Genomic DNA, 17,060 nt, shown 5'->3' on the forward strand with positions numbered 1-17,060 from the left:
ATGACTGGAAACGACACTCAGTGCTCCGGTGTGCTGACAGTCACAGGAGTCATTGGAGTCGATGATCCTGTAGGTCTTTTCTAAACTAGGTTCTGTGATTCCATGATGCTACGCCAACCCTCTCTCACACCGCGCTGTGCAAAGCGCGATCGCACTCCCTCCTCCCACGCTTTAAGGTGAAACACCCGCTTTTTGTTCCATCCCCGCACACCCCCCCTCACGAAATGGCGGCGGCGGGCGGGGCCGGCAGGGGGCGCTGCGGGCGCGGCCATGGCGGCTGCGCGGCGGCTGCTGAGGCGCCCGGCAGCCCCCGCGCGGCCCCGCCGCCATGGCCTTCACGTTCGCCGCCTTCTGCTACATGCTGGCGCTGCTGCTCACGGCCGCCCTCATCTTCTTCGCCATTTGGCATGTGAGTACGGGCACCGTGGAGGGAGGGGACCGCCCGGGGAACGGCTCCGGAGAGCCTCCAGGGCGGTCCCGGACAGCCGCCGAGGGAGCGGGGGAACCGCATCCGGAACCGCCCTAGGAGCGGGAATCGGCCTGTCTGCGGATAAAATGGGTTTTTGTACGGGCATGCAGTGGCAGGACAAGGGGCAGTGGCTTCCCGCTGATAGAAGGCAGGGATAGATGGGATATTGGGAAGGAATTCTCTGTGAGGGTGGTAAAGCCATCCATAGGTTGCCCAGGGAAGCTGTGGCTGCTCCTGGATCCCTGGCAGTGCCCAAGGCCAGGCTGGATGGGGCTTGGAGCACCCTGGGATGGTGGAAGGTGTCCCTGCCATGGCAGGGTTTGGAATTGGGTAATCTTTCAGGTCCTTTCCAACCGAAACCATTCCATGATTCTGTGATTTGCTGGCGCTGGGAGAGCAGCCAGCAGGACCCTGCCTGAGATGGGCTGCTCTGAGGGAGGGTGTGATGCTTGGCAGGACGTTTGTGGTGTAAAACTGCCTTTTGTAATTCATGCTGCATCTTTGTCTTTATTTTTATGTCAAGAAAAAGACCAGTGTACATATTTTGGGTGTTTTTTCTTTTAAATGGGTGCACCCTTTGGAGGTATAACTTGCTCTGTGTGACCCTGCTTTGTAGGGAAGTTGGACTGGATGATCTCCAGAGGTCCCTTCCAGTCCTGACAGTTCTGTGGTTCTGGGATGTATGTGGGCTCAGCATTTACTTTGACAATGAGGAAAAGTATCTGTTGGCTTTTAAGTTTGCTCTTGCTTTTTCTGGATTAAGGAACCCCATGCCAGATCCCTGCTGGCCACCAAGAGAGTCCTGGGTGAGGCTGGGGTCTGCACAGCGGTTGGGGTTGAAAACTGATAAAGGGGATGTAGGAAATTCATTGCAGGTGGGAAGAGAAAAAGCTGGAGAGTAGTCAGAATATCTGATGAAACTGCTGCTTTCGTGTTTGTAAAACCTGTTCCACATCTGTCCCCACTGTGAGTTGATGTAGGCACAACTTAGGTGAAATGTTGCTGAGAACAAAGGTAGCAGCTCTCTGCCAAAATGGCACTTTTAATGGAAAAAATACAAAATTGCTCCTGGGGAATCAAAACGCTTTCATTTTTTTTCCCTCCAGATTATAGCATTTGATGAACTGAAGACTGATTACAAGAACCCCATAGACCAGTGTAATACACTCAATCCTGTAAGTAGCACACCAAACATTTTGTTTTGTTAAATAAATACATGTAAAGTTCTTATTTTTGGTGTTATCTTGATGCAATCAGCCTGGGCAATAGAATTGCATCTGGGTTGAGAAGCCCTCGCTGTTGGTAGAAGTTCTAGGGAAATTCTTTGTCTGATTCTTTAGTTTCAAGTTGAATATTCTGACTGTTATTAATCTGATGGTGATCTTGTCAGCTGTCATACTAACATTCTTTCAATCTGCTTTCCACATTTTCGGCACAAAGACAGTTGAAAAGGTCAAAAAGATTAAAAGAGTCAAAATTGCATTAAAGGTGTGTACTGCTTTTCAGTTTCATGTTTTTGAACTTCCCTTTCATTTTGTTAGGAACATTTGTAATACTATTTAGCTGTTTTGTTTAGTCTGCCTGTTCATCTGCTCGTTATTCGTTCGTTGGGGTTTATAACAACCTCATAGATTTCCATATTTTGTGCCAAACCAATTCTGCTTGCTTACCCAGCAACTTGGGGAAAACTGTTACATGCCTGTTAGGTGTCAGAAAATAACTTCAGGCAGAAATAAACTGTGTTTTTTCAAGTCAGATTTACTGAATTCAGATTAGAGGAGAATACTTGGGGTTTTTTTTAGGCATTGACCAAGTCAGTTCTGATCTTTTCTTGAGGATTTGAGTGAGTGGAAGGTGATAGGTGCTATCCTCACTTCTCTGTTCTGTGTTCCAGGATCAGGGGTGTGTCCCAGTGTCCTCTCTCGGATGCAACTCAGACACTCCTTGGCTTAGGAAAAGAATTTGAGGCAAACTATTTGCCTGCATCTCTGACAGGCCAGCAGCATCAGGGAGGCTTGTGAAAGAACACAGAGGTTGATCCTGCAGCATTTTGTGCCTTTCTTATGGCTTTTCCTTTGTGTGTGCCCAGGCTGAGGGAGGATGCAGGGCCAGCACAGCAGTGTGGCCTGAACTGTAGCTTTAGTGTGTTTTAAGTAAAATACACAACAAAAACCAAATTTGCTGTAACTGGGGGGGTGGAGGAGAGGGTGTTATATGTACAGCACACAAATGAAAGTGAATATTTCAGTGTGAGGAGGGGAGGAGGAGAGGAGGTTTGCTGCTAGGAGAGCTGTGCATCTAACAGTTTCCCTTGCTTGGTCTGTTCCAGTCATCTCTGCTGCAGTGTGGGAGAGGCCAACTCTCATTACATTGATGCATTATGACCTTACTGCAACCTTTGTAGTGTAAAAATGTGCATGTTTAACTGAATATTAACCCTCTGCTGCCCCACGTGCATGGAGTGTCCTTTACATGGCAGCTTTGCGACTGAAAGTCTGAAATCATCTCATATCTGCTGTTCTGTGGAAGCAGGCTAGTCCCCAGAAGTGAAGTTCAGGCTCTTGAGGGGATCTGGACAAACACACGGGTGTGTTGCTTTCCTGTACAAAGAACCAAAGATCTTGGTAGGAATTGAGGCACCTCAGTGGAAAGATTAGCCTAAAATAGTAACTCCTTAGTACACTGCTGATTCCTTCTCTTCCCTCTCCTGTTATAGTCGTGTCTTTTCTCAGCAAGCAGATCCATCCTCCCTCACTTCTGTGATAAATATGGTAGGATCTGATGTAATTCATTTTTCTCTAAGACAGGCAGGGAGGATCAAGTGGGGCAGGGAAAGAGGCAGAGATCCTGGTGTGGGAGTAGGGTATAATAAACAAGAGAAAAGAAAAACGCATTTTGAGATGCGTAGGTAAATAAATACAGATTTTTCAGGCCTGGTGAATCTGTCTGAGCAGGCTGCCAAATGCATCGTGTGTTGGACAGGGTGGTTCTGCTATAAATAATTGCCATGTGTAAATGGTAAGTATGCAAAGAAGGATCTGGATGAAAATATTTACTTGAAACATTTTGTGTACAACAGCTGAATTTTGGTGGTGTTGATGCAACTTTGCTTTGTTTGATATTCTTCATTTAGAGAATTAGAATGTCATAGCAAAGTAGGTGGTGAGTTGTTTGTAGGTAGCTTTTAGATTTCTAGGAAGAAATTCTGGAGTTTTAAAAGAAGAATAGCAGAGTGTGTTGTGTGTGTACATGCACACACACGTAGACAATTTAAACCTTTGGGTAAAAATGGGGTATTTTCCATGAGGAGGAGTTCTGTGGGGCCTGAGTTGGGAAGGTGAATTGGCTTCATGGATCCCTGCAAGTGTCCAAGGTCAGGTTGGACAGGGCTTGGAGCAACCTGGGATAGTGGAAGGTGAGGATCTGGATGGGCTTTAAGGTCCCTCCCAACCCAAACCAGTCTGATTTGTATGATTCCTTCTGAACCTGGTAATAAAGCAGTAAATAGGGGTGACTTAACTCGTGTTGGGTGTGAGATTTCGCAGCTCTTTGCATGTGTTTACTCTCTGTACCTCTCCATGTTGTTCCTATTAACAACACTAATCTATGCAGCATTCCATGCTTCCTGTGATTCCATGGTACTGAGCTCTGTGGGCTTCTGCTGGAAGCATGATGCTGTAAAGCATGCACAGTGGGAAGCCGTGAGGGAGAGCTGCCCGATTCCCCCGGACTGTCTGCTCAGGGCAGCTCCTCTGTGCAGACCTGTGTGTGCCACCACGTCACCGCTGGTTTGGTTGGGTAAAGCTCTGCCTGGGCTGTTACATTTTGGGAATAATTCAACTTTGGAAAGTTCTGGATCTGTGAAGACCAAAACAAAGCTGTAAAACAGGAAAACACAAACATCTTTTTACCTATAAACCTTTCTGCAGAGCATGTTTCCTACTGATATTTCTCTGTTGCATGAGCAGAAATATCTCAGTGACCTCTTCTGAGTGTCATGCATAAAGCGTGGAATCTGTTAATTTAATAGAAGCAATAAAAAATACTGATCTGACCATTAAATCTAATAAATTTTTCTCCTTGGTTCATGAACAGCATGTGAAAACAGCAAGGCACATAGTGCTGGCTGCTGCTTTCACGTTCCACAGTCTTGTTAGTGTTGGTTTTAAATAATATTTTTAAGCAATCATGTGCCTCCAAAGTAGCTGAAATGCCACGTTTTGCTCTGTGCAATCGAAACTTCTAACTCACCTTTTTCTTTTCCAGCTTGTACTTCCAGAGTACCTCATCCATGCATTCTTCTGTGTCATGTTTCTCTGTGCAGCAGAGTGGCTCACGCTGGCTCTCAATATGCCCTTGTTGGCTTATCATATTTGGAGGTAATTTTGGCGAGTCTGTTATGCTCAGTGAATTGTTACTCATTCTCCTGTTGCTGTCTTCTGTCCAGTGTTCTGTGTCTTGGGAAAGCCCAGATGCTTTCTGGGAAAGTTCAGGTCATGGCTGTACAATACAATAGGAACCATCACCTGGCTTTCTGGGGTGATTTTATTGTCTTGTGCTGTGTGAGGATTGAGTTTGTGTGTTAAAGTTGCTGCCATGCCAGAGGTGCACTGAGACAATTCCCAGTGTGGAATGCCAGTCGAAGCAGCAATTCCAATCTCCTCTGCCATTCCTTGAGGCATGGGAATTGAATTGCTTCTCTGTAAAGGGAAGGCTCCTTGTCTCAGCTGTGGCATTCCCTGGTGGGTGGGGGCAGGACTCAGGTTTCCTGTGGCTGTCACCCCACCCTGCCTGTGCCTCGTTCCAGGTACATGAGCAGACCCGTGATGAGCGGCCCGGGGCTCTACGATCCTACGACCATCATGAATGCAGATATTTTAGCCTATTGCCAGAAAGAAGGATGGTGCAAATTAGCATTCTACCTTCTATCTTTTTTTTACTACCTATATGGGTAAGTTTTCCTCTTCAGTCTGAAGCTTTGGCTGAGTGCAGAGAGAAATACTGTCCATAGGAATGTGATCCTTCTCGTGCTGGAAGGGAGCCTGTGAGAGCTGGGACTTTGGACAAGGGTGTGTAGTGATAGAACATGTGGGAATGGCTTCCCACTGCCAGAGGGCAGGGTTAGATGGGATATTGGGAAGGAATTGTTCCCTGTGAGGGAGGGGAGGCCCTGGCCCAGGGTGCCCAGAGAAGCTGTGGCTGCCCCTGGATCCCTGGAAGTGTTCCAGGCTCTGTTGGAGGGGACTTGGAGCACCCTGGTCTTGCCAAAGGTCTCCCAGCAGGGGTTGGAGTGAGATGATCTGTAAAGTCCTTCCAGCTCAAAACATGCTGGGAATCTGTATGATCATCTACAGTGCCAGCTTTCCTGAAAATAATCCACATTCACCCCTGATTCTGCTTTAAAACACAAATCCTAATTTGGTCAGAATTACTATTTTGAATCTCTGTTCCATGACTGTAGACTAAAAATCTCCAAACTTTTCTTCTGTTAAGCATAATACAATAAATCCCAGGGTATTTTAATTAAGAAGCTGAAACATTGTTTTCAGAGGAAAGTGTTCGATGTAAATGTGATTTTGTTGAAGTCAAAAGTAGAAGTCATTTTGTCAAATATTCAGTCACAATCCACATATCTCACATGGACTTGTTCCTTATAATAGACCCTGTTAGAAATAAATGTGTAACACTAATCAAAATGATGCATCTTAATATTTTTTTTTTCTTCTGCAGCATGATTTATGTTCTGGTGAGCTCTTAAGAAGACATTCAGCAAGCTTTGTTCCAGTTAAGTGCATGCAAAAGCCACAAAAAACATGGATTCTTTACAACAAGAACCTCTGACCAAGATTAAATCCGGAACCTGATGTTCACAATTGAGTTAGAAAACAATGACTCCCCTATTTTTAAAATATTTCCACATTTTATACCTGTGGAAAGACTGTTTTCTTATATTTTACTGGGACGCTGAAATTAATGAATTATGTGTAAATTAATATAAAGATGACTGGGGTTTGAAAAGTTCTGACTTTGCACTCCATAAGGAACAGCCATAACCTTCAAGTAGGTGTTGGTTACTACTAGCCTTAGTGCTCTAGGGATTTGCTGTAGGATGGGCTTTGTAGTGGCTCACTTGGACTTGTGTATCCCACTCTTTACTCTGAACCAGCCCTAGCTCCAAGTGCTTGGGAATGACTGGAATGCTGTATGTTTTGCCCATAGGTGATGTTGGTCTTAGGATATTAATTCATGGACACAAAAACAAAAATAGTTCTATTTTGGTTTATTTTTTTATTATCTGGTTAATCTTCCCCTGTATGTGCATCCATAGGCCCAGAGCCTTCTGTATCTTCTCCAAACATTAACCCTGCTTTAATCTCGAGCCTTTGTCATTGTGATAGGAGAAGATGAATTGTCCATGAAGGAATGAATTTAAATGGTTTTTTTTTTAATGTCTGTGCTGATTAACAAATGGACAAACCTCCAACGTTTATCAAGTCCAATGATAAAAACACTCTTGGGTTTAAGAGTAGTAAATACTACAGACTCTTTCAAAGCAGAAGGTGAGATTGTGAAACTGCCCCGCTGTTCCTTAGTGCAATAAATGATAATAAAAAACAAATCTCAAATTCAGCAACATTTCTTTTTATGTGGTGCCTTTTGTTTTGTTTATAAATTCAACAGATCCTCACTGTGTTCATCAGTTGTTTTACAGTGGATTATTGCATTCCCTTTAAAAATAGAATACAGAATTTAATTACCTCTGGAAAAGGGAAGCTCTGATTTCCTGCTTTTTTCCCTGAAGTAAATTGCAGATGGGGCAGGGGAAGATGTTTCAGATAAATATTGCATTGTAAATTGTGACTGTGAACAGCTGCATAATTTACAAGTAATAATTAGGGATCTTTTTCATTTACCTGTGCTGGAGAACAATGCAGAGTTTCCCCGTTCTAGTAAAACTTTTTTTTTTGCATAAACTGTGTATTTGTTCACTTTGGGTCTCTTGGGTGTTAGGGGCAGTAAAAATTGTATGAATGGCTGCACTGGGTTCCACCAGAAATCCAGATATTCCAACACTGTGTTGGGCAGTGGCAATGGCTGAGGGAAGGAATATGAAACAGGGCAGGTGTTGAGTGTCTGCCTGGAGAGTGAGAAATTTGGAAATCTTTGTTACAGATGTCCTGAGTGGGCTTTGGCATTTTAAAAAGCTCTGAATGGCTTTTGTGCCATCAGTTCAGCTGCTTTTAGAGCACTTTCGTAGCCTGGTCTGGAAGATCACAGAATCCCAGAGCAGTTTGTGTTGGAAGGGACATTAAATTAAATCTCATCTCATTCCAGCCCTGCCATGGCAGGGACACCTTCCTCTATCCCGGGCTGCTCCAAGCCCTGTCCAACCTGGTTTTGGACACTCCAGGGATGGGGCAGCCACAGCTTCTCTGGGCAATCCTGGCAGTGAGTTCTGCAATGGAATTGCTGTGTGTAAAAAAAGGCATTTAACAGTTCTGCCAGACTTCACTTAGTGACCCTACACTCTTATTGTTTAGGACGTGGTGAAAATGTCCCCCCTTCCCCCTTATTTGTGCTGGGTGTGAATGAACACTTTACTCATGTCACCTGTCCAGGGGCTAAGTCTGTGTGGTGTCTGCTTGGAAGTCCTTCCACAGGTTTGGGACTGTCATTTCTCCTCCACAACCTTCCCCTTTTTAGGCAATTATCACAAAGTTTGGGTTCCCAGGGGATGGAGAGTGGTAGTTTCTAGTTTTTATAAATATACTGGGGGTAAGAGAATTCGGGCTGTGATAACTTAAAGTTCCCTTTCCTAAGTAATAATAGTCCTGACAGTTTATTGCTTTGTACATAAAATTGATTTTCTCACATTTCCTGTGCCCCTACTGCTCAAGCCTTCAGCATTCCGTAATTGTTTCTCTTCCTCGTGCAACCATAATTTTTAGCTTTTCACTGAAGAATTTTTGAAAGGCCTTTTTGGAAACTCATGAATATTGTTCCTATTGGATCATTTTTATTTTTCTGCTGCTTGGCTCTTCCAAAGCTGTAAGAGATGACTTCAGCCTGTGGAAGCAAAGCTCATTAAACCTTTCTTATGTTTGTATATTTATTAATCCATTATGGAAACAAGACTGGCTGCTTGTAGCCCCTGGCTCTCCTCAACCTTCTAAACAAATCTCTTGTTCCCTTGGCATTTGGGCTGGTTTGAGCCAAATTCCACACTGGAATAAACAATGCAGGCCTGAGTGAGCCCAAGTGACAGCTGCTCCTGCAGCCCCTCCAGCTGCAAAAGCCCAGCACAATTTACCAAAGTGTTTGCACTGTCCTGCTGCTGAGCAGCTTTAGCTGGACCTGGGGTGCAGATGAGTATTCCCAGCTGCCAGGGGTGTGGATAACACCATCCCTGTCCAGCAACGTCAGCCTCCTTTCCCAGGAATGTTGGAGGAGCTCTTGTGTGATGCCTTGCTGGAGTACCAGGCCTTTGGCATTCAAAATGTGGACCTGATAATTTTTTTTAGAGTTCTAGGAGGCAAAATGATTATGGAGAAGATAAAGAACATTTCTCTCGCCCTCAGCAAGCTTCCTGCTGAGTCATGTGATAAATATTTAATATCTGAAAACCATTAGATGCAAGGATTAAGTACTGAAGCACATATGGGGCAGGGTATTTGCTGTAAACTATTCTGTGCTGTGGAAACTGGAAAAGTTCCTGTTGTTTGTTGTAAGAGTAGGGAGGGGAATGGCAGTAAACACTAATCAATCTGCAAAATCACATTTGTACTCAAAGTTCAAATGTTAAAAGATAAATTCTGAAGTTCACAAAGCAGACACTTCTTCAACTCCAGCCCCCTGGTGTGTGGAGTCTCTACTTTTGACTTGAGATGGTCCTCAACTTTATCAAAATCCTGAACTTTAGAAAAAGCCAGGAGCTGTTTCATCTTGCTTTGAGTGGATGTAGTGAAACAGGAGGGCTGGGGACTGCTAGAGGGCTGTTCCTGTGAGATCCTGCCAGCCCACAGCTGATTGTTTGTTTGCTCTCAGTGCTGGCAGCAGGCAGAAGGGCTGTGCCAGCTCACCCACGCAGCTGCTGCAGTGTCTTCCTGCCACAGTCACCTACAACCCCCCTGCTGGCTTTGTCACAGATTTGTGGTGCAACACCTCCTGCTTTTGGAATGAGGAGACTCCTTCCCAAATACCCCTCAACACACTGAGCAGAACCGTGACACTTTAGAACGAGTTGTTACGAGCTCGCAAGGGTGAGTGCTCCAGCTTGACTTGACTTTGCTTTACAGCAGAGCTGATGGTGTGAGGGTGTTTTTAAACAGCTCCACAGATGGAATTTCTATCCAGCTCCATTCTCCCAGCAGAACAGCAACGGACACAAACACACTTGTACACGTATTTTTCAGGCAGTGAGTATTAAAGTCACTAAAGAGGGGAAGATGCCACATGTTCTCTAGGATTTCCTTCCCCATCCCAATACTTTACACAGGGATTTGGAAGGCAGCAGCTCTGTCACACAGGCAGTAGCAAGGAGGAAAGGTCAGGAGAGAGGTGTCTTGTCCAGGAGTTTTCCCAGGCACAGATGCCCGGGATCAGCTACCGCGATGCCGATCTCAGCACCGGGTCCTTTGTTGCCAGGTGTGCAGCCAGGTTCTCCCGGAAGTCATGGAGGAAATTGTACTGCTGGAAATGCACAACCAGGTCTGCAGTGAGTGCTCTGTGATTTAAGAGGCACCACCTGTGTTAAAAAGCTGTTTGATACCCCTGGATGAAAACTGCACCCTCTGGTACATTTGTTCTCTGTGTGTTTACTCCGCATCCTCTGGGATTTTTCACTGTCAGACACAGATTCCATGGATGTTGACCTGGATCCTGTGGTTCCCCATCATGGCCACAGGTGATGCATTACCCCAAAGTAATGCAAAACGTGGTCCTCAGAGGTGGGAGTTGTCAGAATTCAAAGCTGCTTTATTTTGAATCATGGAATAATTTAGGTTGGAAATTCTCTCTGAGGTCTTTGAGTCCAACCATTCCCCCAGCACTCTAAGGCCACCACTACCCCACATCCCTAAGTGCATCCACATGGCTTTTAAATCTCTCCAGGGATGGGGACTCCACTACTGCCATGGGCAGCTGTGCCAGGGCTGGACAACCCTTTCAGTGAAGAAATTTTCTCTATTATCCAACTTAAACCTTTTCTGGCACAACTTGAGGCCTTTTCCTCTTGTCCAGTCACCAGTTTCCTGGGAGAAGCTGTTTCTTGAAAGCAGGAAACAGCTCAAACCCCAGGGAGCAGGTGTTAGAAACACAGAGGTATCTCTGGGAAGTGAAGGAGGGGACTGGCTGAGCTCTCACTGTTTTAGGACCTGTGTATTACCTGCTGCATCCCCATTACCTTGATAGTCTGGATGGCCCCTGATCCTCTCAGGTTCCTGAGGCTCTCTATCACCTGCTGAGGTGCCAGGGTGTCCGAAAGCTGGAGCAGGAGACATGCAGCCACTGCAGGGGAAAATGTTTACACCTGAATGCTGCTGGGCACCTCTGATTGCACACAGCCACTGATTTGTCCCATGAAAACCATCCTGGCAAACCTATCCAGGTCCCAGAGCTCTTGGATCTCTTGCAGAATCCTATTTCTGGGCACTGGCCCATCTGCCTGCTGCTCCTGCCTAAGCCTATGGACTTTGGCAAAAGGTGAAAACCTTCCCGCTATTTTCCCCCTGCCTTCCCAGCAGCATCTGGCATGCAATTCCTAGGCTTTTCAGGAATGAGTGCCAGTACACCCAGTTAATTCCCCTTTGTGTCTTCTGGCCTTATCATCACCCCTTCCTCTGGGAACACACAGTAACTAACGCTCCTGAAAGCTTTAAGGGGCAGCACCGGGATGAACCAGGTGCAGAGGAATTGGTTCATGTCCTTTCAATTAACCAGGCTGCTCCTGGGAGTGGCAGTTTGGATTGCATCCACAGAGAAGCAATTTGGCTCTGTGGCTTTGTGGGATGGGGTCTGCTCCCACAGCAGAATTTGGCTCTGTGGCTTTGTGGGATGGGTTAGTCAGGCATGGAGACAAATACTCACCAAGACACGAGCGTCCAAGGCCACCATAACAGCTGGGAGAAAAGAAAACATCTGGTTGTAATGAGCTGTGGCAAACTGCAGCACCCAGGGCCCCCAACACATAAATAGATGGACACAGTTCTTGCCTTAATATAATCAAGAGGAGCAGTGGTAAAAAAAAAGTCAGAACAAGAATTTCTACATATTTTCTATGTTCTGTTTCTATACCTATGGGGATATATCCTATTTATTCTCCAGACCTTCTGTATCTTTCCATGGAAACTTCAATTTTGAAGTTCCCCTTCATTCCTGCTAACAGTCCCAAAGGCAAAGGAGGACAGGAAGCAGTAGGAGGATGGACAATTACAAATTACTTTAAATCCTATTCCAGATTAAGGGTTTGAGGACAGTTGTGAGGAGAAGAGCAGGGTTCTGTGTCAGCAGAAACACCAAGGACTCAGTGGATGTCTGTACAGGAAGGTGTCAGTGGGATCTTTCAAGGAACATGGAATTTGGAAAGCTCTTCCCCTCTCTTCTGAGCTCAGCTAAATAAACTCCTTTAAACCTGTTCATGGAAATTAGGAGTGAATGTTGCACTGCTGGAACCCACTGAGTCCCTGATAAACAGTCCAGGGATGTGTTATAGACTCATAGAGTGGTTTGGGTTGGAAGGGACCTCAGAGTCACTTCATTCCACCCCCTGCCATGAGCAGGGATACCTTCCACTGGATCAGACTGTTCCAAGCCCCATCCCTGGCCTGGAACACTTCCAGGGATGGGGCAGTCACAGCCTCTGACAAAGAAGTGTTTTAGCTCCCAACTCATTCTGTACCCCTGATATCCAGGTAGGCTGGGAGCAAGGAGCCCTGTGGTGCCACTCAAAACACACTTTAAAACTCCTGCTGGACACATCAAGGGGAAATGGGACATTCTAATCTTGAAATGGGATATTCTGATCTTCTGAAAGGAAGAATTCTCTCCAAATAGCTGCAGGAGGAGGAACAAGCAGACTTCACAGCATGAACTAACCCTAAATAGTGCAACTGCCTTCTCACACCATCCTATTTCCCCTGCTCATACAGCTGGAAAGAAGCTGGCATCCTTTACAGGAACATGGGGTGACGGGGAGGCAGCCTGAACCTACTGTATCATTGTTTTCTGCTTATTTTCCAGGCAGGTTCTGAGCTCTTCCAGGATCTTGCAGCAGGTGGCAATGTCAGGAGCATTCCCATCAGGAATGGGGTGGTGGTGCACACAAATCCCGTGCTGTTGGTAGGTGTCCATCAGGTTTGGTACTCGGTATTTTGAGAGCTCTCCTCTGGTACAAAGCACAAAGACATCCTGGATCCCACAGCTCTTCAGTTCTCCTGCCAACAGATTAAGACACTTGCAGATAAAGAAAAGCCTATCAAGCTTAAGGATAAACAGATAAGCACCTTGGCCCTTGTTTAATCTTTGGGGCTAAGACAATAGGAGTGAGCAGTTTTGGTTGGAGTGAGCAGTGGTTGGAAGGGACCTCTTTCTTCCACTGAGTCTCTCCCACATTTCCCTTCAGGTAATCCAGGAGAGGAATTTTCTCAGTTCAGAGGGAATCCTGAGAGAAGTCTCACTGGAGAACACAGCAGCACTCAGGACAGCCTGCTATCCACTTAAGTATGTTTCTATCCCACCTCCAGTTAAAATCACAGAATCCCAGGATGGTTTGGGTTGGAAGGGACCTTAAAACCCATCTCATTCCACCCCTTCCACCATCCCAGGCTGCTCCAAGCCCCATCCAAGCTGGCCTTGGAAACTCCAGGGATCCAGGGGCAGCCACAGCTTCTCTGTGCCAGGGCTCCCCACCCTCAGAGGCAGGAGCTCCTTCCTAAGCCTGACTTACCCAGACACTGGGGATTTGCTATCTGTCTCTGCTCTTTAGTGCTTACAGATGAATACTCAGCACAAATCTTTACATAATTCCCTCCTTTCTATCCCAATTTCACTTTTCTCTGGGAAAAATGGAAGACTACAAGCTTGTAATTCATCTTGATGCCAGCTGCTCTGAAGATGCCTCAAGGGTACTGTGCAGCTCCTGCCTGGAAATATCCTGACTATTTATTCCATAGTCACGGAATATTCATGGAATTGCCCTTGGCACAAAGAACACTCACCTATATCTTTCTGAAGATTTCTTCTGATATCCTTAAACCTGCAACCTGAAACAAGATATGAACACCAATCACCACTCAGGTAAGTGACATTTATGGGATGGCAGCTGCAGCAGAACAGAGCACAGGCAGCCTCTCCCCAAAACCAAAGCAAGGAGCAAAGCCACGCCTGAATAAAACACAGTTCTTGTTTTTGCAAGTAGATCCCTGGTGCAGAAGACAGTTTAAACACCATTATCTGCTTAAAACTGTAATGTAATAGGATTAACTAAATAAATCTGCCCAAGGTTTTAAGGTGCTTTGTGTTTTCCAGGTGAAAAGTTTTGGATATTTTAAATCAAGATACAGCATAAAATCCCCCCCTAAAACACAAAAAATCATCCAACAAATAAAAGGGGTGAATAAAGATCACTTAAGAGTTGAGTGGAGATTCACTATGGCTGCAGTTTTGATAGTTAAAAATGCAGACAAAGTTTATATGTTTACTTTTTTGACTTTAAAAAACGTGATCTGGCATTAAGATATTCTCTAGATTAGCTCTGGTGTTTCCAAAACACTTATTCCAGGGGTAGATTACAAAAGAAGTCGCCCACAACACAGAAATTTGGGGTACAAGGTATTACCATTCTTCAGCTCTCAAATATGCCTGCAAATTTCAGTGAATGCTTCTTACCTGGAAGGGAACATAATCCCAGGAACTCTGAAGAGTAGAGAGGAGACAAAGACAACCTATTAGAAAATAAAAACTAAAATAAATAAAAACCAGAAGGGAAGATTTCAATTATTTAAATATATAAATGTCTTTGGAGGGGGTGTCAAGAGGATGGAGCCAGACCTTTTCACCAGTGTCTGGTGGGACAACGAGGACCAACAGGCACAAAATGAAACGTGGGAAGTGAATATGAGGAAAAATGTTACTTTGAGGGTGACAAAAGGTTTGGGTTGGAGGGAACCTTAAAGATCGTCTTGTTCCAATCCCCTGCCATGGGCAGGGACAATTTCCACCAGCCCAGGCTGCTCCAAGCCCTGTCCAACCTGGCCTTGGACACTTCCAGGGATCCAGGGGCAGCCACAGCTGCTCTGGGCACCCTGTGCCAGGGCCTCCCCACCCTGTGAGTAAAGAACAGAGGCCTGGAACGGGCTGCCCAGGGAAGTTGTGGACTCTCCTTCCCTGGAAACATTTAAAACCCACCTGGGTGCGATCCTTGGCTCCTGCTGTGGGCGATCCTGCCTGGGCAGGGCGGTTGGAGCAGCGCTGGGCTCCAGCGGTCCCTTCCAACCCACCCACACCCACTGACACCAGCAGCACCGGCCAGCCCCAGCCTGCAAGGTCTCCAGAGCCCGGCTCGGGTTTTCCTTGCGGAGAGAAAACCCTCTTGTTTCTCAGGATAGCGATTTAATCCTATTTCATGATAGGGATTTCATACAATTCCCTCAGAGCAAGGATCCCGCGGGTGTCGCCTCACCAGGAGATGTGGAGCGGGCTCGGGTCCTCTTCGGCGGCCTCATCGTCTGAGGAGGCGAAGCCGTCGGCTGGCGCCGCAGCGGGCTGCGGGGAGAGCGGGGGGCTCATCGTGGGGCCGGGACCCTCGGCAGTACCAGGATCCCGATCCCGATCCCGATCCCGATCCCGATCCCGATCCCGATCCCGATCCCGATCCCGATCCCGATCCCTCAGCGGTTTCACCATGGCGCCGCTCCCCGCCGCCGCCCGTTCAAATTGGCCCCGCCCACCGGCCCATCGCCCAATGGGAAGCTGCGGCTCAGCGGGTGCGTGGAAAGCCGAGCAGGTCTTTCCCCCGTCTTCATGAGAGGAGCGCTCTGATTGGTGAGCAGCGAGGAGGGCGGTCTTTAATATGCAAATAGATGCTGTGATCTCTGCGCTGATTGGGTGAGGCGGCGAGGCGGGAAGGGGCGGTCTCGAGCGCTGGGGGCGGGGCTCCGTGAGGGCTCCGGGCTCCGTGAGGGCTCGAGGGAGGGGCGTGGGCGCACCCCCCGCCCCTAATTCCATTTTAAATCCCTCTCGGGGTGTGTTCATCATTCACTATCCTATTCCTGGTAGTTCCAGTGGCTCTTAAGAGTGATAGGGCAAGGGGGAATGAATTCACAAAGATATATGGCAGGGTTAGATGGGATATTGGCGAGAAAACTCTTCCTTGTGAGGTTGGTGAGGCCTCGGCACAGGTTCCCCAGAGAATCTGTGGCTGCCCCATCCCTGGCAATGTTCTAAGATCGGCTTGGAGCAACCTGGTCTAGTGGAAAGTGCCTGCTGATGGCAGAGGATGGAGCTAGATGGGCTTTAAATTCCCTTTCAACCCAAAACGTTCCCTGATTCCATGATAAAAAATGGAGATGGATGTGAGCCTTCACTCACAGGATATGCAAGAGCAGGAATGATCTTGAGCAGGTGCCTTGTGGAGGTTTTGGGTGGTCAATTCCATGTGCAGAGACCACAGGACCTTTTAACAGTAGAAAATGAGTAATTTCTGCTCTTTTAAGCCATGAACTTGAAGTCAAATATTCTTGTCATGGTACTGCTTTAATCGTGCTGTAAAAATAGTTTTTTGATGCTCTTGCATGGTGTTTTTATCTGAACATGAAGGATTGCTCCAGGGAAGAAAAAATACTTTCAGCTTCTTCTTTTTAAGAGCTGGGCTGCTGCCTGTGCTTAGGGCATTCCAGTAGATCTTTTTTTGCAGAATTTCTGGTTTATTCTGTGAGTAACTCTGGCCATTAATCAAGAAGAAGAAATACGTAAATGAACAGTGTGGGATTTTATTTTTAAAATTGTATTAAGACATTTCTACAGGCTGTGTTTAGACACACACACAGCTGTGAAGGATCTAGACACAAACAGTGAGTTTTGGCATCAGTTTAGAGGATAATGCCATGGAGGCTTCCAAAGATGTTCCAAGTCAAAGGAATGGCTGGGCACAAGTGGTTTGAGCTTGGTAGGATTCCCAGCAGGACCAGTGCAAGACCTCCAGGTGTGGAGATTTTAAATTTTAGTCCTACATTGGTAGCTTTGGTTCCAGAGCTGGAAGCTTTATTGAAATCTGCCCGAGAAGGAGCAAATTGCTTGAAATGTCAGGATTTAGGATGGGTTCAGGGAATGGAGAAACAGATGATGAGAGGATCAAGGAGAAGATGAGTTTATTAAAACTCAGAATGTGATAGCAGAGGTACAAAAATTACCTTGCTGAGCATAATGGGGAATTAAAACAATCCAGATGTTGCAGACTATGATGAGCTGTGGGAAGAAATACATCCTAAGGATTGAGGGAACGTGAGGACAGCCAGTCACTGCAGCTGCAAACAAGATTTTAATAACTCAGGAGAGGCACAAAGGAGCAGGTATGTTGTTTGCTTTTGTTTTTAGC

The 17,060-nt window shown here is 46.2% G+C and overlaps 2 protein-coding genes across 2 annotated transcripts; one reads left to right on the plus strand and one right to left on the minus strand.

Annotated features, from left to right (window-relative positions):
• Nucleotides 1-261: 261 nt before the first annotated feature.
• CNIH1 (cornichon family AMPA receptor auxiliary protein 1) lies at nt 262-7,105 on the plus strand. The gene is made up of 5 exons (XM_041468349.1): nt 262-409; nt 1,576-1,644; nt 4,736-4,848; nt 5,277-5,420; nt 6,200-7,105. Exons 1-5 carry the CDS (start codon nt 329-331, stop codon nt 6,225-6,227), a joined length of 435 nt encoding a protein of 144 aa, XP_041324283.1. The 5' UTR covers nt 262-328; the 3' UTR covers nt 6,228-7,105.
• Nucleotides 7,106-9,902: 2,797 nt separating this feature from the next.
• CDKN3 (cyclin dependent kinase inhibitor 3) lies at nt 9,903-15,253 on the minus strand. The gene is made up of 7 exons (XM_041468350.1): nt 15,147-15,253; nt 14,354-14,409; nt 13,684-13,728; nt 12,678-12,900; nt 11,555-11,586; nt 10,872-10,975; nt 9,903-10,159 (listed from the first exon to the last, which is right to left on the minus strand). Exons 1-7 carry the CDS (start codon nt 15,251-15,253, stop codon nt 10,073-10,075), a joined length of 654 nt encoding a protein of 217 aa, XP_041324284.1. The 3' UTR covers nt 9,903-10,072.
• Between the last annotated feature and the right edge of the window lie 1,807 nt (nt 15,254-17,060).

Source organism: Pyrgilauda ruficollis, unplaced genomic scaffold (assembly GCF_017590135.1).
Source record: "Pyrgilauda ruficollis isolate IOZ18807 unplaced genomic scaffold, ASM1759013v1 scaffold219, whole genome shotgun sequence".
Taxonomy (NCBI): domain Eukaryota; kingdom Metazoa; phylum Chordata; class Aves; order Passeriformes; family Passeridae; genus Pyrgilauda; species Pyrgilauda ruficollis.